General features: G+C 36.2%; 1 protein-coding gene and 1 pseudogene across 1 annotated transcript; one reads left to right on the forward strand and one right to left on the reverse strand.

The window, feature by feature from the left end:
- Window positions 1-648: 648 nt before the first annotated feature.
- Window positions 649-23883, reverse strand: LOC137714446 (inactive beta-amylase 4, chloroplastic-like; annotated as a pseudogene).
- Window positions 17233-21527, forward strand: LOC137714730 (probable LRR receptor-like serine/threonine-protein kinase At3g47570). Its single transcript, XM_068453873.1, has 5 exons — window positions 17233-18012; window positions 18185-18256; window positions 18429-18788; window positions 18899-20890; window positions 20987-21527. The coding sequence occupies exons 1-5, from the start codon at window positions 17418-17420 to the stop codon at window positions 21355-21357; spliced, it is 3390 nt and encodes a 1129-aa protein (XP_068309974.1). The 5' UTR covers window positions 17233-17417; the 3' UTR covers window positions 21358-21527.
- Window positions 23884-24290: the final 407 nt, after the last annotated feature.

Below are 24290 nucleotides of genomic sequence, written 5' to 3' on the forward strand. Positions count from 1 at the left end.
TTTTTTTTTTTAGGTTGAAATCTCCCCTTGAATCACAACAACGCCCAGCTAGTGATTGAAAACAGGCTCTGAGGCCATGTTAGAAATTGGATATTTAGGGAATGATTGAGAACAAAAGGTAAGGAAAAACAAAAAGAATTTTTCAGAGAATTTTAGTGACTGCAAAACATGGCAGCAGCACTAAGATTTCATTCATTGTAATTTTTTTAAAAACATCCTTCCTACTTATCTGCAGGTATTGTAGATAGTACACGTCCTTCAAATGGATAGCTAGATATATGAATCACAGCCCTACACTAGTTCTAATCCTAGCCTTACATCTGTTCTTTGAAAACTAGAATCATATGCTTCATTCCTTCACAAACTAGCCGTTACAGCTTTTTAAGTTCCTTTTGGTCTTGCCTTCGAACGTTTAAGTCTACGATATAACTTACATTTCAACAGCTGAGAGGTCTTGGGAGAAGGCGAAGGCGACGACTGAATCGGAGGGCTTGGAAGGGATGCCGGAGGAGTTGTAGGAGAACTGGTCGGAAAAGAAGCAGGAGAAGGTTGCGCGGAGATAGTGGCTTTGTGGGGGTGTTGCTAAGTAAGTTCAAGATAAGTGCCAACAAAGCAACAAGCTAAGGAAGCATTATTTATCAAAAGGCCTCATGCTTGTTGGAGAAATCCTGCTGGGCTTCCAAGATAGGATGCCAAGTTATCACCATCCATCATTTCTAAGCAGCTGCAATAAGATATTTGGCTAAATAGCCAAAATGGTAACTGGGATATGCATAACACATTATTTTGGTCCCTAAGATTGAAAATCAATAGAAATGGTCCCTGAGATTGTCCACCATCATCATTTTGGTCATTCCGTCATAAACTCTTTGGGCAATTTTCAAAGCTTTGTAACTCAATCGTTTTTTAACCAAATTCGATCTATAATATATCAAAATGAAGATAGGAAAATGTAGAACAAGATTATACTTATTTGGAAGCCCAATGATTGCCAGAGATGACCGAAAAATAGCCTCAAAGTTGACTGGTCCGCTGAAAAACTAGAAAACTCACCAGAAACTGGGTAAACTTTAAACATTCATAACTTCTTCAATACTCAACTAAAGGTACCATTCTATTCGTCTCGTCGAGAAGTATGATTTTCATTTTTGAATCACTCGATTTCGTTGAGTATTGAAGAAGTTATGAACGTTTAAAATTTACCCAGTTTTCGGCGAGTTTTCCAGTTTTTCCGTGGACCAGTCAACTTTGAGGCTATTTTCCAGCAATCTCCGGCAACCATTGGGCTTCCAAATAGGTATAATCTTGTTCTACACTTTCCTGTCTTCATTTTGATATATTATAGGTCGAATTTGATTAAGAAATGATTGAGTTACAAAACTTTGACAATTGCCCAAAGAGTTTTTAACGGAAAGATCAAAATAATGGATGGTGGACAATCTCAGGGAATATTTCTATTGATTTTCAATCTCAGAGACCAAAGTGATGTGTTATGCATATTTCAGGGACTATTTTGGCTATTTAGCCTAAGATATTTAGTATGTGAACTTGGTAGAATAGATACATTTGAAATCAAGCAAATATCTAAGAAACCCTAATTATCAGTTTGGACAATGAACAAAATTCCAGTCAGAACCTTAAAACTTAAAATCTTACGAAACATGCAAAGCAGCTCCATTACGAGACAAAATTGAAGCAACGGGATCATAACCATCTCTAAGAGCAACTGTTGCAATATCCAGCTGTAAGTTCAATAGGTTGTGCCATCTCTGGTACCACCAATATATTCCACCAATTTTAGCCGCCAATAGAATAGCTGCCTTTGCAAGAATATCATCTGCATGACGGAGCAACCTACCACTGTACCATTCATACAACGAGTCAAGCCATGTATTGCATTATAAAGAACTTACTGCAGTTTCTTAATTGTCCTTATTTTAATTTTCCACTTATACTCCATAATTGTCCCAGTTTACTAACCAGCACATTGTATGTTGGTTCGGAGACTGCACTGTCCCAAATAGTTCAACTTGTTGAAGCTCCACAGCTTACCGGGGCACTTGTTCAGAAACTAGCTGACCAGATTCAAAGTTTTTTGTTCCAACAGTGAGTTTTTTTGTTTAATCCTCTAACTTTCCATATTGCATTACTGCTTCCTATAAGATAAATTAAAGAGTACTTTTTTTAGCGGGTGAAGTTTTATGTGCTTTTTTCCCGTCATACTTTTACCAAAAGCAAACCATAATTGAAAATTGGATATGGACAAGTATTCAACGCACTTTAGCTGCTTCTGTCTGTCAGCACGTGACGCTTTTTCCTAATGAAAATGACATTCTTGATTTAAAAGATTAGCAGCCTATTTCTAGGAGTTGCTTTTCTTCTTATCGTCTTTTAAGGTTTCTCGTCATTTCATTTCTTTTATTATGTCTTTGGCTTCTTTCCTTTTCTTTTGCCTAGTTTTCCGCTTTGAGCTTTTTATCCAATAACTTTTTTGAGTTTTTTTTTTTCTTTTGCCTAGTGCATCGCGTATTTTAACAATATTTCAATTGCTAAGAACAACTTCAGCGTTGGAGCCCTCCCCACAAGCAATGCACTATTCAATCCACCTAATGAACAGTAACTGCCCTTAATGAACAGTAAATAGCCCTGGAAATAGAATTTGCATCTCCACCGTTACACTTCAATAGCCCTGGCAATAGGCAATAAAATATTAGTATTTTTTTTATTTATAAAATAATACAAAATAATTTTAATTGTAATATCGGATAAGATTTTTAATCGTTCTCGTTGCGCCACGTGTCATTATCCGAAGTATTATTAAATAATACAAAATAATTTTATTTGTAATTTCGGATAAGATTTTTAATCGTTGTCGTTACGCCACTTGTCATAAAATCCGAAAAGACAATTATTGGGGATGAATTTCCGATAAATTTTTTAATCGTACTCGTTATGCCACGTGTCATTATCTGAAAATACAATTATTGGTGTTGGATTTCTGATAAGATTATTAACCAATCACGTCGCGCCACGTGTCATAATCTGTTCACAATCTTTGAGGATAGATTTCCATCAGATTTTTAACGAATGACGGCATGCCACGTGTCATAATCTGTTCACAATCTTTGAGGATAGATTTCTATCAGATTTGTAACGAATGACGGCATGCCACGTGGCATTATGTACAACCTAATCCTTTCTGAATCCTCTATATAATGCCACGTGGCACCGCGTATTTTGACAATATTTCAATTGCTAAGAGGCTGCTAAAGACGTTTGGATCAACTAAACATGTGCTGGAGGCTAAGGACTTTGAGGTGCACACAGGAGCTGGCGTTAGTGGAAGAGTTGGCGACAAAATGGTTTTGGCTGGGAACAAGAGGCTCATGCGGGAAAACAATGTCCAGGTTGGTCCTGAGGTTGACAAGTATTGTTTCAGAACATGAGAATCCGGCTCGAACGTGTGTTGGTTGCCATTGATGGAAAGATTGCTGGGTCATTTGCTGTAACTGATCCAGCGAAGCCAGAGGCTGCAAGAGTCATCTCTTATCTTCACTTGAACATTACAAGCATCATGGTTACTACTGATAACTGGGCTTCAGGAGCAGCCATTGCGAAGGAAGTTGGCATTGATAAGGTGTCTGCTGAGACGGATCCACTAGAAAAGCTGATAGAATCAAAGAATTACAGCTACGATTATACAATAGTTACAGGGGTGGTGCGAATGAATTACAATTACTAAATTATATTTCAAATGACTTGTCTAGTGTAAACTAATGCCTTACAGAAATCTTCACTCATTTTTCTATATCAAGTTTGTTTCCGACTTGATATGTGAATGAAATCTATCAAACATAGCGTTTTCAGACTTATTAAACTGGATTTGGAAGCAGATTAAAGGAATGGCCGTGACAATGGTGGGAGCAACTTGGAAGATGTTGGCATGGCAATTGGTGCTGTCACCGACGTAGCTAGAGAAGCCGCTGATATAGTTCTGATGAAGAGCAACTTGGAAGATGTAGTTTTAGCCATTAATCTCTCTAGAAAGACCATGTCTCGAATTTGATTGAATTATGTCTGGGCCCTGGGCTACAGTATCCTCGGCATGCCAGTGGTGACTGGAGTTTTGTTCCCTTTCACTGGAATTGAATTACCACCGTGGCTTGCATGCGCATGTATGGCTTGCATGTGTGTGTTTGATATGTTCACCTCTGCTTTTATATTTGAAGCAATTATATCAAATTTTTCGTCACACGACACTCTTTAAAGGAAATATTGTTTTTTTTCCCACTCATATGCCCTTAACGTTATCTCTAGGTTTTTCACACGATTAATATTCATGGACTAAATTAACACATTACTCTTAATTTTAATAGTACTCTATTTGAATTGTTCTGGGGCTTGGGTTAAGCTGAGCTAGACATAATAATTTGATATCGAATTTTTCATTCAAGTGAGTCAAAATTGTCATTCACTTTTTTTTTTCATTTTTTTTATTTTTTTATTTTTTTTGTCAAACGATAGATTTTGTTATATTAGATGTTAAATTAATCACTGGTGTTCGAGTCCACGCCGTCACTTTTTATTAAAATTGAAAATTGTAAACTTCTTTGGTAACTACTTCCTTGAGCCCTTTTCAAAAGGGCAAATTAGAACCCCCTTCAATTTTCTAGTACTCTTTAGATCAAACATTGGTTCTATTTTGAAATTTGATTAGGATGCCTAAACTATAGCCATGTCAGCATTTTTATATTTATTTAAATTACATGTTTTTTAATTTAAATTGTTAATTATTAAATTCCATATATATCCTTTTGGCTTGATATATTCCTAAACCCTATTTCTGTATGTGGCCTTTTTTGTAGGATGTGCCGCTGGTTTGTGTTTCCAGAATTCTTCTTCCACGTTTGAATTTTGTGATCCTCATTTTTGAATTTTGAATGGACTTATCCATTTCAATTAGTGGTTATTTTATATTGATATCATGTGAGATAATTAGACGTATTCTCTATTTTCGAATGCTTGAGGCTGTTACATTTAGAAGGTTTTATCGAGATTCTCTACAATGTCGACCTTGCTGTCTGTGGTACGTTCAGAAGGTTTTCAGATAATTATCTTGTTGTGCGTTTCATCGATTTTAGTCTGGGTTCAAAAAGGGATTGGGATTGATTATTTTGTTATGCGTTTGCTGCTTAATGCTCTGTTTGCTTGTATTTCTTCTGGTTTATGCTTAAATACTAGTATTTCTTTTTGTATGTTAATTAACATCATACTGTATTAATTCTGTTATATTTTTCATTTGTATAGGTTTTTTCCCTCTTGCATTTGCTTTGGTTGATGCTGAAGATGAGGCTAACTGGACTTGGTTTTTGATGAACTTATCTGCCGTATTATCTGAAGATGAACGTACCATTACATTCCTATCGGACCGGCACAAAGGATTGCTTCAATCTGTGGCAAATGATTTCCCTACTTCTCCACAGGGATTTTGTATTTACCACGTAGAAAAGAATATTAAGAAAACATATCCTATTGGCTATTGGCTTTGGGAAAAAGTTTCGTAAGACAATGGTCCAATTATTCAAGAACTGTGCTTATTCATCCACTCCAGAAGTGTTTGACGTAAACCTGCAGATTTTGAGAAAAAAGGGTGGTAGACTAATTGACAAATTTCTGGAGGATTTGCCCAAAGAGAACTATTCAGATGCATTCTTTTTAGGTGCCAGGTACAATTGTTAGAGCAACTCCACCCCTAAAGACTTTGCGTCAGCACCCAGCCCATTTATCCACTTAATTGAACAATAATAGACCCAATGAACAGTAATAGGCCAAAGCCTCTCCACCCCAAAAAAAATGTGCTGGCACCCAGTCTAAAAATGCGTTGGCACAAACGATCTCCACCCCTACAAAATGCGCTGACATCCAGTCCATTTAAAATATTAAATAATTTTTTTATAAAATAATAAATAAAAAAAAATAGTTTTAATTTCGGATAGGATTTTTAACCAATCTCGTCACGCCACGTGTCATTATCCGAACGTACTATTTTTTAAATAGATTTCCGCTAAGATTTTCAACCAATCCCGACAACCCACTTGTCACTTCCTGTTTACAATAATTTAGGCAAGATTTCGATAAGATTTTTAACCAATCTCGTCACGCCACGTGTCATTATCCGAACGTACTATTTTTTTAATAGATTTCCGCTAAGATTTTCAACCAATCCCGACACGCCACGTGTCACTTCCTATTTACAATAATTTAGCCAAGATTTCAATAAGATTTTCAACCAATCACGTAGTGCCACATAGCATTTTCCAGAACCTCATCTTTTTTTTTTTTGTCCATATAAACCCTACATCCCTACATCCATCCTCACACTAAACTCAATCCTTTTTTTTAGCTCAGAATTCTTCTCTATCGTTTTCAAATCTTGATTTCTTATAATGTCTTCTTCAAGGAGAGCGTATAAACAGTTGCAAGAGCAGCAGAAAAGGTTGTTGGCACAACAGGAAGAATTGGTCAATCTTGACCAAGGTGGAGGTGGAGATGAGGCCTTCGCAATGGAGGAGGATGAGGATGATCACCATAGAAGGCGGAGGGCCTCACATTCCCGCCGTATCATGGAAGCTATGGGTCAGATAGCCAAACCCAGATGTGCGGGAAACATCGATAGAAGAAGGGAAAGACGAGGTAAAGATCTCTTGGAAGATTATTTTATTCCCAACAGCGTTTTCCCTGATCATGTTTTTAGACGTCGTTTTAGAATGCAATGAAGTTTGTTAGATAAAATCATGAGTGATATTTGCAACCATGATCCATATTTTGTGCAAAAAGAGGATGCTTTTCATGTTCTAGGTCTTCTTCCTGAGCAAAAAATTACGGCTGCCTTGCGAATGCTTGCATATGGAGCATCTGCAGATCAAGTGGATGAGATCGCAAGGATGGGAAAAACAACAGTTCTGGAGTCCCTGATGCGGTTTTGCTCTGCAATTGAAGCCCTCTACACCAATGAGTACCTTCAGCAACCCACGCCAAGGGACATGCGAAGGCTTCTGAGGAAGGGTGAGATGCGAGGCTTCCCTGGCATGATTGGAAGCATCGACTGCATGCATTGGACATGGAAAAACTGTCCAAGTGCGTGGCAAGGAGCTTATGGCGACAGAAAATGAGCCAAAAGCATCATTCTGGAAGCGGTGGCTTCTTTTGATACATGGATTTGGCATGCTTTTTTTGGTGTTCCAGGAGCTCAGAATGACCTAAATGTCCTTGCCCAATCTCCAGTGTTTGATGAACTGCTACAAGGAAATGGGCCGAGATGCACATATTGGGTTAATGGTAATAAATACGAGGGACCATACTACCTTGCAGATGGTATTTACCCAAGGTGGTCAACATTTGTCAAAACAGTGCCACATCCGCAGAGTGAAAAAGAGAAACACTTCGCAAAGTGTCAAGAAGGGTGTAGGAAGGATGTCGAGCGTTGTTTTGGTATCCTGCAAGCTCGTTGGGCCATTGTCAGGGCTGCAGCTAGAATGTTTGATGTCGAGGCTCTTCGATCCATCATGATGACGTGTATTATTCTCCACAACATGATTGTTGAAGACGAGTATGATTATGATGCCGTCGATGAATACGAGCCGGATCCGATGAACAACTCAAGAACACAAATCTACTATGCTCATGACTGGACCGAAGATCCAGTGCAACACGAGCCGTTGGAACGGGATGGACGTTACAATGAATTGATCGTTCAACGGTACATTTCATTGCAAGAGCCATATTGGCACATAACCCGCCAGAATGACTTGATTGACCATCAGTGGAGATTGCATGAAGGCGAAGATAATTAAAATAAGGCTTGTGGTTGAAGAATAAAGTGTATTGTTTTTTAAGTAATCTTATTTAGTGTGTTTGTTTTTTTTTTAAGTTTAAATGGTGAGGTTATGTAATTTTATTTGGTGTTTTTTTTTTAAATATTTATTTGGTGAGTTTATGTAATCTTATTCAAATATTTAAATAAAGTACAAAAATTACATAAGAAATTAAATAAAGTTCTGAAAATAAATAACAAATTACATAAGAAATTAAATAAAGTTCTAAAAGTAAATAAGAAATTACATAAGAAATTAAATAAAGTTCTAAAAGTAAATAAGAAATTACATAAAAAATTAAATAAAGTTCTAAAAATAAATAAGAAATTACATAAGAAATTAAATAAAGTTCTAAAAGTAAATAAGAAATTATACAAAGTCTGTGGAGTTAGGATATGTGGTGCTAGGATCTTGGTTGCTAGGATTTCTGTAGCTGGAACCCTCTTGACTTGTTTCGGCATCTCTTGCACGCCTCCTTCGCACGACATCTCTTTTTTCTGATGTCCAAAAATATTTTGAATTCGGAGACAGTCCTACTAAAGACTTGTTCATAGTGTCACGATCTGTTTGAGCCATCCTTTCTTCTCTAAGCATCTCATTCTCTCGATGAAGTGCTTCTCTAATCATCTCTTTCTCTCGATTAACTATTTCTCTTTGTCTCTCAGCCGCTGCATCACGAGCCTCAGTAGCTGCTATTATTGCTGCCATAGCAGTAGCTTTTCCTCATCTCGTTCCTTTTCCCATGCCATGTTCAGTTCACCTTGACGAGTAAGTTCCTCCATATATTTACTGTAGTCATTTTTGGAAGAACTACCTTTTTTCTTTGATGCCTTTTTACCTTGAGGCCTGAGGGACTGACGAGTTGGTTGGGTCTCTGGCACTTGTTCAGGCGTCCCATCCGTGTCTTCAAATGTGTTGGCTTCTTGTTCGGCTGTGTCTGCTTCTGGCGAACTGTGTAGACCCATACCGTGCATGACAACTTATGGACCGGTTGCCACAATTTTGTATCTAGGGCAATCTTTGACAATTTGCCAACATTCCCATTTGTTGAATGATTTGTTATGGTTCTTTGCATTGTAGAATGCTTGTGCTTGTAGTGTCTATAAAAATGTGGGATAAGATAGTATTAAAAAATACGGGTGTAACACAAATAAATAAATTAAAATATTGATGGACGTGGAATGCATATAAATTACATAAGAAATTACATAGAAATTACATAAGAAATTAAATAAATTAAAATATTGATGTGGGTGTAACACAAATAAATAAATTACAATATTGATGGGCGTGGAATGCATATTACATAGAAATTACATAATAAATTAAATAAATTAAAATATTGATGTGGGTGGAATGCATATAAATAAATAAAAATATTGTTACCTCATCCGCTAAACTTGTCCCACTATGCAGATTACCAGAAGCATGAGAGATGGCGTTTTTCCAACAAGTAAAGGATGCGTTGAGTTTTTTCCAACGACCTTGAAGACCTTGACTAGATCTGGCATCTTTTCCATGTACATCGCAAAACGCTTTCGTAATTTTACTCCACATTTCTCGCTTATCCATCTCATTACCCGTAATCGGGCGTAATCGGGTCATGAGTAGTGCGAACCCAACATTCACACATCGTAACATCTTCACTGAGCTTCCACGAAGTCATTTTTTTCTCTCAAAGTGTACAAAATATTCAAATGTAGAAAGTGTAGAAAGTGTAGAAAATATTGAAATGTGGTGTAAGGTGGAAGATGAGGGTTAGGTATTTATAGAAAAAAAATAATTAATTTTTTAAAATTTTTCTGTATTTTTTAAAAAAATTTCACAATTTTTAATTATTTTTTAATAAATTTTAATGTTGTAATTAATCTGGACCGTTGGATTTGAAAAATAATCAAATCCAACAGCTAATAAGCTGCCACGTGGCCAACGGTCAAAATTCTGACCGTTGGGCCTTTTTTTTTTTTTTTTGGTGAAAAAAACGTAGACCGTTGATATGTGATCGGACGGTCTATTTTAAAAGTCAAATTTAAATTTTTTTTACCGTTGGAAATCCAACGGCCTACAAAAACTAGCCGTTGGAAATCCAACGACTCTGAGCATGGCCACGTGGCTCTCACCGGATCGAACCCACTTGCGCTGACATGCGGGGCCAGCGCGCGGGAGCGCGTGTTGTGCACGCGCCAGGGAAATGGACCGGCTTCTGGGTCTGTCCGAAATGGGCTAGGCTGCTGCCTGGCTTGGGCTGGGTGCCAGGCTGTTTCACGGGCTGGAGGGTGTGGACTGGGTGCCAGGCTATTTTTTTCACTTGGTGCCGGTCCATTCGGCGTGGGCTGGAACTGCTTTTATGTTGAGTTTTAACGAAGGGGTGCTTGTGTACATGATTTGGTTTAAGACTTGCCGTCCTACCACTATTCCTTTTCCGCAATTTTATTCCCATTGAGCAGTATTTTTTTAGAAGTTTTCAGTTGGTACGTTTGGATTAACACACCAACACTTCGGTAGCTTCTGATGTTTCAAAAATAAAAAGCTTTACGTACCAATGGTTTGAAGTGATCTAATTTAATATTATTTCATGAACCAAACAATCAATATAAGTCAGTGTAACATTAAGTAATGTACAAAACTCCTGATACATTACAAAAACACATTGTATAACGTTTTTCCACACCGATACGTTTCAAAAATATAAAAACTATACGTACCAAATGCTGGAATGATCTAATTTAATATTATTTCATGAATCAAACTATCAATATGAGTCAGTGTAACATTAAGTAACATACCAAACACCTGGTACATTACAAATACACATTGGGTAACGTTTTTCCAGACGAATACGTTTCAAAAATAAAAAAACTTTAGGTACCAAACGCCTGAAATGATCTAATTTAATATTATTTCATGAATCAAACTATCAATATGAGTCAATGTAACATTAAGTAACGTACCAAACACCTGGTACATTACAAATACACATTGTATAACATTTTTCCAGACAAATACGTTTTAAAAATAAAAAACTTTACTTACCAAACGCCTGAAATGATCTAATTTAATATTATTTCATGAATCAAACTATCAATATGGGTAAGTGTAACATTACATAACATACCAAACACCTGATACATGATAAATACACATTGTATAACGTGCCATGATGTAGCTGAAACATTTTAAGTCAAATAATTTGTACCATTATATATATATATATATATATATATATATATATATATATATATATTCTAAGCTGCAAGATGTCCACACGAATCATATATATATAGCACACTACACGATTCATAAATCCTAGGCTGCAAACGTACCAAAAGCTACCAATTAAAAATTGCGATCTACATAATGTTAGGATTATGCAGTGTTTTGATTGACTTCTATTTTTTTGGCAAGTGCGGTGAAATGTGCTGATTCATTCAATTCTTGGATTAGGAAAGAAAGGCTTCTGAAACTTAGTGTTTCCTCGCCTCAGTATCATACAGTCCCTCTACTACTCTATATTAGTCCCGCTGTCCAGGCGCATCACTGGCCATCCCTTCGGTGCTTCTCAGCTTCAGAGAGTGGGGATAGGCCTGGCGTTTTCAATCCAATCTGTGGCGTGGGCGGCAATTTTTGAAAGGTACCGAAGGAATTATGCGATACAGCAGGGATACGAGGCTAGTTTCTTAAGTGCAAAGTCCAACCTAAGTGCAACGTACCAAATCATAGCCAACACACAAAAGATCAAAAACCTTCGACTTCAAAAATCAACGCATCCAATTGATAATTTCAATAAAAATCAATAACTAGAACCTGAATACCAACGTTGACCTCAGTGCGAAAAGAAGGCTTTTGAAACTTATGCTACGTTCATAGGAAGGAAGAAAGTGCTGCTAGAAAATTGAATTCACTAGAGATAAATACCATTATTAATATCCTTCTTATATTCAACAATTAGTATTCTACTTGGATTAAAACTCTAAGACATTAGTTAGCAAGAATCTAGGAGCCTTGCGTGCAGTTTGGCGTGAAGAAACTGGATACGGGAAACATATATGTTAAAGGCTATGACAAATTACGTAATTTAGGTACATTATAATGGGTTAATTAAAATACACATGGCCCCAAAATTGTAGGAGAATGTTTAATCAAATTGTTAAAATGAATAGATGTTTAATCTAAGAAGCCTAAAAATGAGGGGTCTATATCAAAACGCCCATTTTCAAAATTTAACCTTTAGTTTTCAGTTTTCATGATTTTGAAAACTAAAAATAATTACAGAACGACTTTTAGTTTTCAAAAAATAAAAGTCTAAAAGTGAAAACTAAAAATAAAATAATTATTAAATGACACTTTAGTTATAAAAATTAAAAAAACTTTAATATACTTTTGTAAGTGCATTGTAGACAGACCGAAACATCCTAACCACTAATGTACCTTGATTGTCTACCCTCCCTATCACATACCCTTTTCGTCATTTTCTATTTTTGTGGTCACGATTAAGCTACGTCATCATTTTATATTAATTTTTAATATAAATAATAAGACAAAATATAATAAGAACATAAAATATTGATATGTATTGACCGTGATCACATAATATATGAGGGGATGCGAAGGAAATGAGTTAGGGAGGACAGCCAATCCAGATCCACCACTAATTGCTCACTTGCAAGTTGCATCTGGGTTGGCGCGTAGGCAACCTTCAAGTCGTGCCCTTGAATTTCTCTGACGTCAGTCTCACTGCGGTCACCATTCTTCCTCACCTAGCTAAGCTATCAACAAAAAATGCAGGCTTATTTTTAGCTACGTTCTTAAAAATTTGATTTTGATCTTATTTTGTTTAATGTATTTAAAAAATCACCACTTTTCTCTTGAAACTCAAAATTCGTTTTACTTTGATTTATGAACTCTCTCTTCTTTGTTACACTCATAGGTCGTCTTCTGAAACTAAAAGTCTAAAAATAAAAAATTGAAAATAAAATAATTATCAAACAACTTCTTAATTATCAAAAAAAAAAAAAAACTTTAATATACTTTTGTAAGTGCATTGTAAAGATCACAATTCTATGTTGTTTGTTTTGATGAGTGTGAACTGAAGACTACAATTCCACACTTGGGCATGTCCATCTGTGCGCACAAAATGGACAGCACTCAGTCGGCTAGCTGCACAAATTACCAATTTCACCGCCACAGACCAAAACATCCAAACCACTAATTGCTCACTTGCAAGTTGCATCTGGGTTGACGCGCAGGCCGCCTTCAAGTCGTGCCCGTGAATTTCTCTGACGTCAGTCTCACTGCAGTCACTATCCTTCCTCACCTAGCTAAACTATCGGTAAAAAATGAAGGCTTAGTTTTAGCTACGTCCATCTAAAATTTGATTTTAATGTCACTTTGCTCATTGTAATTTAAAAATTATTATTTTACTTTTGAAATTCAAAATTCATTTGACTTTAATTTGTAGACTCTCTATTCTCTTTTACACTTATAGGTTGTATCCTGAAACCTACATAAGACTCAACATCCAATAAGACTATGTTTCATATGCAATAAATTTGGTTATAAATCTCTAGTATGTGTTATTATCCAACAATCAGAAAGTATTACGTTTAAAAAAAAAATTGACAAAATGAAAAAAAAAAAAAAAAAATTGATTAGCCTTGTGCACCCAAATCAAACTCACATAAAAAATTAACAGATCTAAGGCAATATGGAACGGATTGAGAGATTTATAGAGACAACTTTTGAGTTTCAAGCGGCAAAATGAGATCAAATCAAGTTTCAGAGAGTAAATTAGAATGAATTTTGAGTTTTAAGTATTAAAGTGATTACTATCAAATTTCAAAAAGTAAAATGAGATTAAAATCGAGCTATAGGGCATTGCCAAAAATAAATGGTGTGTGTTTGTTATGCAAAAAGTCCTAATCAAAAGTCTTCGTTCGAGTAGTCTAGTCGCCTCACTTCAACATTGAAGCCGGGCTTAGAAATCAGCTAAAAAATGAGTGGTGTGTATTTGATTAAAAAAATTCCAAATCACAAGTCTTCTTTCAACTAGTCAAGTCACCTCAATTCGACGTATAAGCCGGACTTAGACTATTCCCTTCTTGCCTAAGCTATCAACGAAAAATGAATGGTGCGTGTTCTAACGCCAGACATACGGAAATATTTTGTTAAACCTTCTATTATAAATAAAAACTAATAAAAAGTACAAAAAAAACTTCTATTTTAATGAAAAGCTCTTTTTAACGATATAGTAAATAGTACCAGAGAAAGATATAAATATGATTCGTTAAAAGTGAACAGTACCGAAAGTGTTTTATTAAATCTCTCTAATTATAATTTGTTGTTTACAGTTGTTTTTTTCCAAACAAAAAAACAAAAGCCTCATGTTAGCAGCACCATTATTGTCCACCTCTGCTCACCATAGACAGTGTTTGCTTTGATGCATTTACCGAAACTTGAATCACTTCTGTCTCTATTGGTCTATTGAGTTTTGAATCTGATAATTCTAAGTTATAGTTTGAACACAATAATATAGTCTTTTTCAAATATTCATTTTCATAGGAGACAGATTCAAAATCACTGATGGAATCCTTCTGTTTTCTGCAGCAATGACGCTCTTTGACAAGCAACAACACACAAAGTGCAAGGTATCCTCTCTTTTTTCTACCTCCCCTTCTTTCTTCTTTTGAAAAAAAAAAAAAAATATTATATCATTTCATATTTAGAATACGTGCATTGTATTATGTTCCTGTCATAATTTAAAGACATAAAAAATAAATTAGAGAAAGAAACAGAAACGTATTATACTCTTCCATCTCCACATAATATTTCACTCCCATAACATATAGATTGTAATAAGAACTGGACTTGGCTGCTGTTTACACTCAGTTCTGGCTAGACCTATGTTTTAATTTTTTTAATCAAAACTCGAACACATGTCCAGCTGGAATTGGATGTAAGCAGCAACTTCAACAACCAAGTTAAATCCTTGTAATAATAAAGATATTCAAGAGAAAATACATTTATTAGTGTAAACAGCACACTTTTCATAATCTTTGGTGCACATATGCTCATATCGATTCAAAATCACATCTTCACAATATTTTCAACATTTTTTTCAGCAAAATCACATCTCCACGCTTAGTTTCACTTATTTTGTATGAAAAATAAATTTTATTCATTAAATTTGTTATAAATAAATTTAAGGATTAATCTAGTTTACTACCTAAAGTTTCTTGATTTTAAACATTTGATTTTGATACATGAATTGTTTCGTCTTAGTCTGGTACCTAAAATCATAATTCTGAACACTTTTATTCATCTATTAGTCAAAACCTCAATTAACTGATGATGTGATGCTACGAGTAGGCATGAACTGGACCGGGTCCAAATTTAAAAGAACCGAACCATAACGCGTTAAAAACGAAAGGCTAGCTCTTCAACTTTTGCAATCAAGACAGAGATGAAGATCTGCGACGTCTCTTTCCACTAGGATTTTCTCCGAATCGGACCGAGCGACATCGTGCTGAACCTCTTTTGATGCGCTCACACTAGGTGAAACGCTTTTGGAGATATGGACAAGGATTGTCTGCGCTCCACTTCCGATGCCCTTTTCATGTACTTCTGTTTTGTATGGATTAAACTATATTAATATTTTATATTATTTTTTATAGATATAATAAGAAAAAAATAAATAATAATATAAAATATTAACGTAATTTAATCGTAATAAGACACTGAGACAACATCGAAAATGAAGGACATACAATCCTTGTCCATCCGACAGCCAGATGTGGACCAGACGCACTGAGCATGCCTATAGCTTTAATAAAGTAAAGATGACGAGCGGTTGCCGACGCTACGCAACAAGGGCATCAGCAATAATGGATTGGAGATAGAGGAGTCACGCTGTCAAAAGCAATTTTAGCGGCCTTTAGATAGTGGTGTCACATCTCCTAAGCTTTTCCAATAAGTTTAATTATGTTATGCGACATCTGTAAGCCTTGCCGCATTAAATTCCTTTTTTTTTTCTGACATTTTTAGGATTTGAAAAATCCTAAAGTTTTTTTAATTTATTTATATGCTTTACTTTTTTAAATTTTATATAATAAAATAATTACGTAATGCATGAAACGTGTGTGTATATATATATATATTAATTAATCATATACAATATCTATCAGAATGAAAAAAAAAATATATATATATATAGAGAATTCATGCATCATGTGAATGTTTTCATGCTTCGTAGATGTTTCAAATATCTTACTTTATTTTAAACGTACGATACTTCAATTCCTTAATTTCTAGCAAGAGCGTGCTGATAACGTGTAGTATGCCTATTTGACTAAACTGTATTTAGGACTAGAGAGGGAGAAGAGAGATTTAATTGTGAGATGTGTGTTGTATCATCCCATTGTACCTTTATTTATAGTATTAGGATGTGTTAAATCCTTACTTTATTAGAATTACAACTCTAATAGAATATTAACTACTACAAGGTAATATTCCAAGATACCACTGGATACACTAAGATTTACACAATCACATTCTTATTCTGAATATGATTACAACAATAACTACTTTCTTGAGTTTTCAATGTTTAGCCTTTATTTTTTAATTTTCATTTAAAAAAAATTAAAATTATTCACAACAAATTTTGAATTTTTTAAAAAATAAGTGCAAAAAAAAAATAAAAAAAAATAAAACAAAATTGTTATCGCACGGATCCTTAATTATCACGAAAACATTTGCATCCCCCCCCCTTTTTATAAAAAATTTATAAAAAAAAACCTACTTTTTTAAAGCACTAGGGCTAGCCTAGTGGCGTGGGTAAAAGGGCGGGGTAGCATTAGGTCTCGGGTGGGTGGGTGGGGTGGGGTAAAAATAAAAAAAATAACTACTTTCTTAAATGCATTGTAGAGATCACAATTCTATGTTGTTTGTTTTGATCGAGTGTGAACTGAAGACTACAATTCCACATCTAGGCATCTCCAGCTGTGCAGCACAAATTACCAACATTGTTAAATTTCAATGATGATGTATGGTCATCATAATGTTTCACCGAAAGTAAAAGTAAAGGCGAATAAAGATGACATCCTTACCGTTGATTGCTCACTTCCAAGTTGCAACCTTCCAGTCTCATTTCCAAGTTGCCCTTGAATCTCACTTACATCGTTCTCACTGGAGTCACCATTCCTCGTCACATAGCTAAAGCTATCAGCAAAAAGTGAAGGCTTAATTTTACCCTATTTTGACCTCATGCCCCTGTAGCTAAGCTATTAGCAAAAAATGAATGGTGTGTTTGATATTTAAAAAATCCGAATCACAAGTCCTCGTTCAAAGTCTAAGTCTCCTCACTTCGAAGTAGAAGCCGGGCAACGCAAGTCTCGACGTAGAAGCGGGGCCAGCCTAAGTGGTTTTCAATTCTTGGTAACACCATCTTGTTTCCCTATTTATGTGAATGTAATGAGTTCAAGTTTTCCATCGAATTAAAACCGAAAGACGAAAACTCCTACAATTAAGGAGAGTATATATATACTGTGTATGGAGAGAAGTCATTTCCTACTGTCGAGAATGTTGTCGATGATACACTGCTTGTGTTATATCTATATGATGATTATAGCTAATTACTTTACTACAGGTGCATTAGCAATATCTCTTACCAATTTCAGCACAGATCAGTCTGCGCTTCTTGCTCTCAAAGCTCATATCACTAGTGACCCTCAAAACATCTTGACCGCCAACTGGTCCTCTGCCTCCAATTCCGACATTTGCAACTGGGTTGGCGTTACCTGCAGTGCTCGCCACCACAGAGTCACAGCCTTAAATCTCTCGTACATGGGTCTTGCCGGGGTTATTCCTCCGAATCTAGGCAACCTTTCATTTCTCGTTGAGTTGGGCCTTGAGAATAATAGTTTTCATGGTCCCCTACCCCAAGAACTGTCTCATTTGCACCGGTTGAAGGCGATTAACTTTGGAAACAACAACTTTATGGGAACCATTCCTTCGTGGTTTGGGTCCTTCCCTAAACTTCAAACCTTCAAATTGTTCGGTAATGCCTTCTCTGGTTTTATACCCGCTGCTATATTCAACTTATCTGCACTCGAAATAATTGATCTGAGCAGTAACCAACTATCAGGTACGTACGTAGCACCATTACCAACCACCTAGGCATATAAATTAGTGTTGCTTGCTTTATTACATTTAACATCTTTGTTACATTTTAACTCTATATTATAAAATGTATAACAATCATCTCGTTTGTTTTTTTTCCCTTCTTTTTTGTTGGCATGCGTGCACATATTTAACAGGTAGCATACCCAGAGAAATCGGCAACTTAACAATGGTGAAGAGCATACAACTTGACGACAACAAGTTCGAAGGTATACTGTATGGCTTAGGTTTTGTTAATATATATATATATATATATATAACCCCCTTCTTGGCTGGGATCTTGTTCTCCCACTTTGCTATGGTACAACGGGATTCCCACTAAGAAGCTGCTCCTATACATGTATACATGATTTTAACAATATACACGGATTGATTTTATAGAACTTCCGAAAGAGATAGGCAGTTTAGGTCAGCTGGAGGAGTTGTTTGTGCAGGACAATGCATTAAAAGGCTCTGCCTTTGTGCCTGCCTTCAACATATCTTCTTTGACTACTTTGGCTCTATTCGGGAACAACATGAGTGGCAGTCTTCCGGACAATATATGTGAGCATCTTCCGAGTATTCGAGGAATTAATTTGGGTCAAAACCAGTTTGACGGTCTTATTCCCTCCAAACTGTGGCAATGCAAAAAGCTTCGTTTAGTGTCATTTGAGGATAACAATTTCCATGGAAGCATACCCAAAAGTTTGGGCAATTTGACCTACTTAAGCAAGATTTATCTTTACCACAATAATTTAGAAGGTAATAAATTTGGGGGCGTTTTACAATCATTTCGTTTTTAGTTTTTAGTTTTTAGTTTTTATTTAAACTGAAGTTAGAAAGTTAATGCAAACGTGCTGAAATTGTGACAGGTACAATACCGGATGAGATTGGTGATCTTCCACAGTTAGAGATTTTGGGACTGATGATTAATAATCTCAATGGCATCATCCCACCCAAACTCTTCAATCTCTCCATGATAAGAGTAATAGGGCTTTCTTTAAATCCGCTCTCAGGTAGCCTCCCAGCAAACATCGGTCTTAACGCTCCAAACCTAGAATCCCTTCTTGTAGACGGAACTAAACTCGTGGCTGGACCACTCCCTAACCTCTCCAATGCTTCCAAGCTCAAGGTGCTAGACATGGGTTCAAACTCATTCACCGGGTTTCTTCCTAGCACGCTCTGTTCCTTGAAAAACCTCGAGCGTCTTTACTTGTACTTGAATAGTCTGACGATTGATGCTTCTGCTCCACAAGGAGAAAGCACTCTCTCTTGCTTGTTTAATCTTAGAAAACTGATAGGATTATCCTTGGGAGGTAATCCACTAAACACCACGATTCCAGTTTTTCGTGGGAATCTCTCTACGTCACTCCTAGATGTTGATTTAAGCTTTTCCAACATTAGGGGTAACATTCCCGTTGATATTGGCAACTTGAGCAGCTTGATAACTTTAGTCCTGGAAAACAATCAATTGAGCGGAGCAATTCCAACTTCAATACAAAATCTCCAAGGTTTGTATTTGAAGGATAACGTCCTGCAAGGACATATCCCATATGAACTCTGCCAACTAAACAACCTAGCAGTGTTAGATTTGGGTGGTAATCGGCTCTCTGGTTCTATTCCTTCCTGCTTGGGTAATTTGTCAGTAGCTCTACGTAGTCTATGGTTAGGGTCCAATTTGTTAACTTCTAAAATACCATCTTCCTTCTGGCAACTGAAGAATATATTGCACCTAAACTTGTCATCCAATTCTCTAGTTGGACCACTCTCGGAAGACATCGGAGAGTTGAAAGATGTGGTGGATATGGATTTATCAAATAACCATTTCTCCGGAAACATTCCCGATAGAATTGGTGGTCTTCAAAATATAATGAATTTGTCCTTGGCAAACAATCATTTAGAAGGCCCTATTCCCAGTTCATTTAAAACCTTGCTAAGCTTAGAATTCTTGGATTTGTCCAACAACAATCTATCTAGAAAGATCCCAAAGTCAATGGAAGCACTCTTGTATCTCAAGCATCTGAATTTGTCTTTCAACAAACTCCAAGGAGAAATTCCAACCGGCGGGCCTTTCAAAAACTTCTTTGCTGATTCATTTGTATCAAACGGTGCACTCTGCGGTGTTTCCCGACTCCACGTTCCCCTGTGCAAAAATAGAACAAAAGTTAAGCCAAATTGGAGGAAAGCTAAATATATCATCTCAGGGGTCATACCAGTAATACTCCTAGCGTCTGCTGCATTGATTCTGATACTATGCAAGAAAAGGAATGTCCAAGTTATTAGAGAAACTGCCTCGCTACATCAAGTTCTTTGGAGAAGAGTTTCGCGCCTGGAACTTGTAAGGGCAACAAATGGATTTCATGAGAGTAACTTACTAGGCACAGGGGGTTTTGGCTCAGTATACAGAGGAACACTTTCAGATGGGATGGATATCGCTGTCAAGGTTTTCAATTTACAGCTACAAGGGGCATTCAAGAGTTTTGATAAGGAATGTGAAATGCTAAGCAATATCCGTCATCGGAATCTTATTAAAATCATAAGTTGCTGCGATGAACTTGATTTCAAAGCCCTTATACTTCAATTGATGCCTAATGGAAGCCTCGAAAAGTGGTTGTATTCTCCAAACTGCTCCATGAACATCGTGCAGAGGTTAGACATAATGAAAGATGTTGCATTGGCACTAGAATATCTACATCACGGTTACTCAATACCTATCGTTCATTGTGATGTGAAACCAAGCAATATACTACTAGATGATGATATGGTTGCACATGTTGCTGATTTTGGCATTGCAAGACTCATCGGTGGTGGAGATTCGATGACAGAAACCATGACCCTAGCCACAGTTGGATATATGGCTCCAGGTGAAGTATTTTCTCAATTTTGTATATGTTGGCCTTATTAGGAGTTATAATTTTCTTTTTATCATGTATAACTATATTCATATACAAATTTTGCAGAGTATGGGATGGAAGGAAGAGTTTCGACTAGAGGGGATGTGTATAGTTTTGGTATTGTACTCATGGAGACATTCACAAAAAGGAAGCCAACAGACGAGATGTTTGTTGGGGAAATGGATTTAAAGCAATGGATTGCAGATTCATTGTTTCCAGATGCTGCAATAGGTGAAGTTGTGGATGCCGATATACTTGGGGCAGAGGAAGATGGTGATTTCGTGAGTAGAAGGGATTGCTTATTATCCATTATGAGATTAGCTTTAGCTTGCTCTGCAGCATTGCCAGGAGAGAGGATTAACATGAAAGATGCCGCAATCACACTCACCAAAATCAAGACTAAGTATTTGAAGGACTGTGGAGGAATGAACTCTTAGTACTTTTTGTTCTCTATATTTTCGGATCCATTTTCTTATTGTTGTTTTCAATCTGCAATGACTACATTATCTTGTCATAGTGACGGATATGAGAATATGACGATATTCCTAAAATTGAAATGTCGTACCTGGATTTGTCAATGCAATGAGACTAGTAGTACCAAAATTGCAATTCCAATTATTCTTCCCATATTTGGTAGTAAAGCATTCAGTTTCTACAGCCAACCAAATCCATTTCAAAAAATTTACAATTCTAGCTCAAGAACGCCTGTCATGGGAACACAAGGTTATTTCATGTTAATCAAACAGTCTGCAAGTACATCCCCTAGAAGCAAATAGAGTTAGTTATAAGAAAAGTTCCAATAAAGATTGAAAATATATATTGCAGGCCCATATTATTTACATGCACCTACACAGAAATGTTGCATGGCTAAAGAAACACAACTTCAATTCAGCGTTTGCATTTTACTCTAAGTGGTAGTTCGAGGATGAAATGTGCATGAACAGAACGATAAAAGCAATTATGTAATGCAAGTTACACAAGGCTTTAGCTATGCAAAAAATTTTCATGGGACATAATTAAGCAAGCTCTTTCATCAGTTTCATACAAGGAAAAAACACCCATAATCAGAAACAAAACTTTCCTTTCCCTCTCCAAAGAAAGGAACTTCAGATGGGAGACTGTTGTAATAGCCGGTCTTTTGTGGTCCCTTCTCTTCCCACTGAGGTTTTCCTTCCTTGCGTGCAGCCAACTTAAGGTCACCCATCCTAAAAGGAACAAGGTTGTAAATAGTAAAAATTCAATACCAACCAAATTTCCATCAGAGGAATGATAGATTTTTAACATACATGTACTTGTCATAGCACTGGAATTCACCGATTCCACGAAACTTCCATCTACCATCACCAAAAGGATGTGCAGGGTATCTGTGTGAGCAATGTAACAATGTTGCATAAGAAATCATTGGACTGGCTTCATACTCGTAGTTCTAGTGTAACTGTAACATACTTAAGTTCACTAGAAGGACCAAGACCAACACTAATTTATTCTATTACAGTTCTGATTAAGAATTCAAATTTCTTAGCAAAACTTGACATGAAATCTTCATAACAATGGAGGGCAGTCCGTCCGCAAAAGAGAGGAACATGGTCAACTCCCAGTGTAAGATAATCATCATTGGAAAATCCATTTTGGTCCCAACAATATATATATATATATATGCTTATTCTGATCACCAATCTGGGAGGAAAAAAAGAAGAGGTCAAGTTCTTTATCTAGATTCAAGATGTAATGAAGGCCAAACTACAGTTTTTCTTTCACATCCCTTTGCATTGATAAACTTTTTAAGCACATCAAAGCTAAAATCAAGTATGCTACTGGGGAACACAGTACCATAGCACGTTGTAGAGCACGAAACTGAAGAAACATTGATCTTATCTCCAGTCATCCAAATGGGCTATGATTCTTAAAGTATGACCAGGTAAATTAAGTGTTGCAATACAGCATGTGCATTGTACCAGAGTAATAACTTCAAATGGGAGTTCAAAATATCAAAGAAGACAAACCTCTATGATCCAAAGTAGAAGAAGAGTTAACGTTTGAGTGAAAAGACAAGGCAACATGCAACTTCAGACCTAACCTGAGTTAGAAACCAGTTTGAAAAGCTCTTCATATAGAGACCAATCATATATAAGAGGAAAGAAACGCTCTACGATTCCCCACCAAACCTCAACTGCAATTCCGTGGACACATGCCAACTTAAGTGCTTTAGAGCTATAGTTAAGGCCTTGATTCTGAAACAACAGTAAATCGAGCAACATATAAGGAGTTTCTGTCTCACTTGAAAGGAAACTAAATTAAAAAAATAATTTTAGAAACATTTTAGAACGTACATTTACATAACTTGAATTGGGAAGAGATCAAAATAGTTAACTGCAACCTTGTAGCTAATCATACTCTGTCGTTTAAAAGAGTATAACAATTAAATTAAGAATGAAAATGCATCATAGCCTCATCAATGCAGAAGGCATCATCACGATTCATACTGCAAGCATGAATCATCTAATTATCACACAGACACATTTATACCATCCCAGTGAACATTCGAAAGCAATAAACTAGCTCAGAAACTTCTCGTCAAATAGATTAAAAGTTCGCGTCTAAATTTTATTGTTTGGAATTTATCAGGAACCCAACTGAACGTAGTCAAGTATTCACTTCAGTAAACTCTACAGAAGCTCCAAAATTTTATAAATTTTCCTGCGTTTTCTTGGGAACCAAACAGACTCTGCAACTCAAAAGAAATCGGAAAAAAAATCGTAATTGTGTGAGATAAACCTGAGAATACTGTTTCGGCAAGGGATGGGCTGCAGCGAGTAAAGATGCCTTTTTTAAAGACGGGAAGGGTTTAAACGTTTTGGAGGAGGTTTCAGCGGTCGCGCTTGTCATCGAAACTGACTTATCTGAAGCAGAAGACGCTCCTCCTCACTGTTGTGCATTTGCGGACGACTGCCTTTGGCCGCCATTGCCATCAATCACAGAGAATCTCTCAGCGATAGAGAGAGCAAATCCCAGTGTTTGTAATTTTCATTTGCAACTGAAATGTACTGACTGACTCTCTGTGTTGTGGTATTTTTGGGCCCGTTTAGTTTTGTGCTTGTCAACACACTTATTTCTACTTCTTAGACGTCACTTATTAATTTATGTCATTTAACTATTTCAATTGATCAACAGTTGGGTAGTAATAGAGGTATGTGAAAGGTAAAAATGGGTGTGTGTATATCACCATCCAAAAGTTATCTTTGTATGTATTTTTTTTAATTGTCAAAGATATTTGGATTAGGATAATATCAGTTAACTAAATTTTTAAACCAAATTTGCAAATGTGCTACCAATAAAAAATAAACATTTTGATTTGATTCCTAATTTTCAA

The sequence above is a fragment of the Pyrus communis genome, chromosome 14 (assembly GCF_963583255.1).
Source record: "Pyrus communis chromosome 14, drPyrComm1.1, whole genome shotgun sequence".
Taxonomy (NCBI): domain Eukaryota; kingdom Viridiplantae; phylum Streptophyta; class Magnoliopsida; order Rosales; family Rosaceae; genus Pyrus; species Pyrus communis.

Bases quoted from the DNA above. Each gene is read 5' to 3' on its own strand.
- LOC137714730 (XM_068453873.1), top strand. From the start codon at position 17,418: ATGGAGAGAAGTCATTTCCTACTGTCGAGAATGTTGTCGATGATACAC. The intron at 18,013-18,184 runs GTACGTACGTAG...CATATTTAACAG, and splicing joins GAGCAGTAACCAACTATCAG to GTAGCATACCCAGAGAAATC. The intron at 18,257-18,428 runs GTATACTGTATG...TTGATTTTATAG, and splicing joins TGACGACAACAAGTTCGAAG to AACTTCCGAAAGAGATAGGC.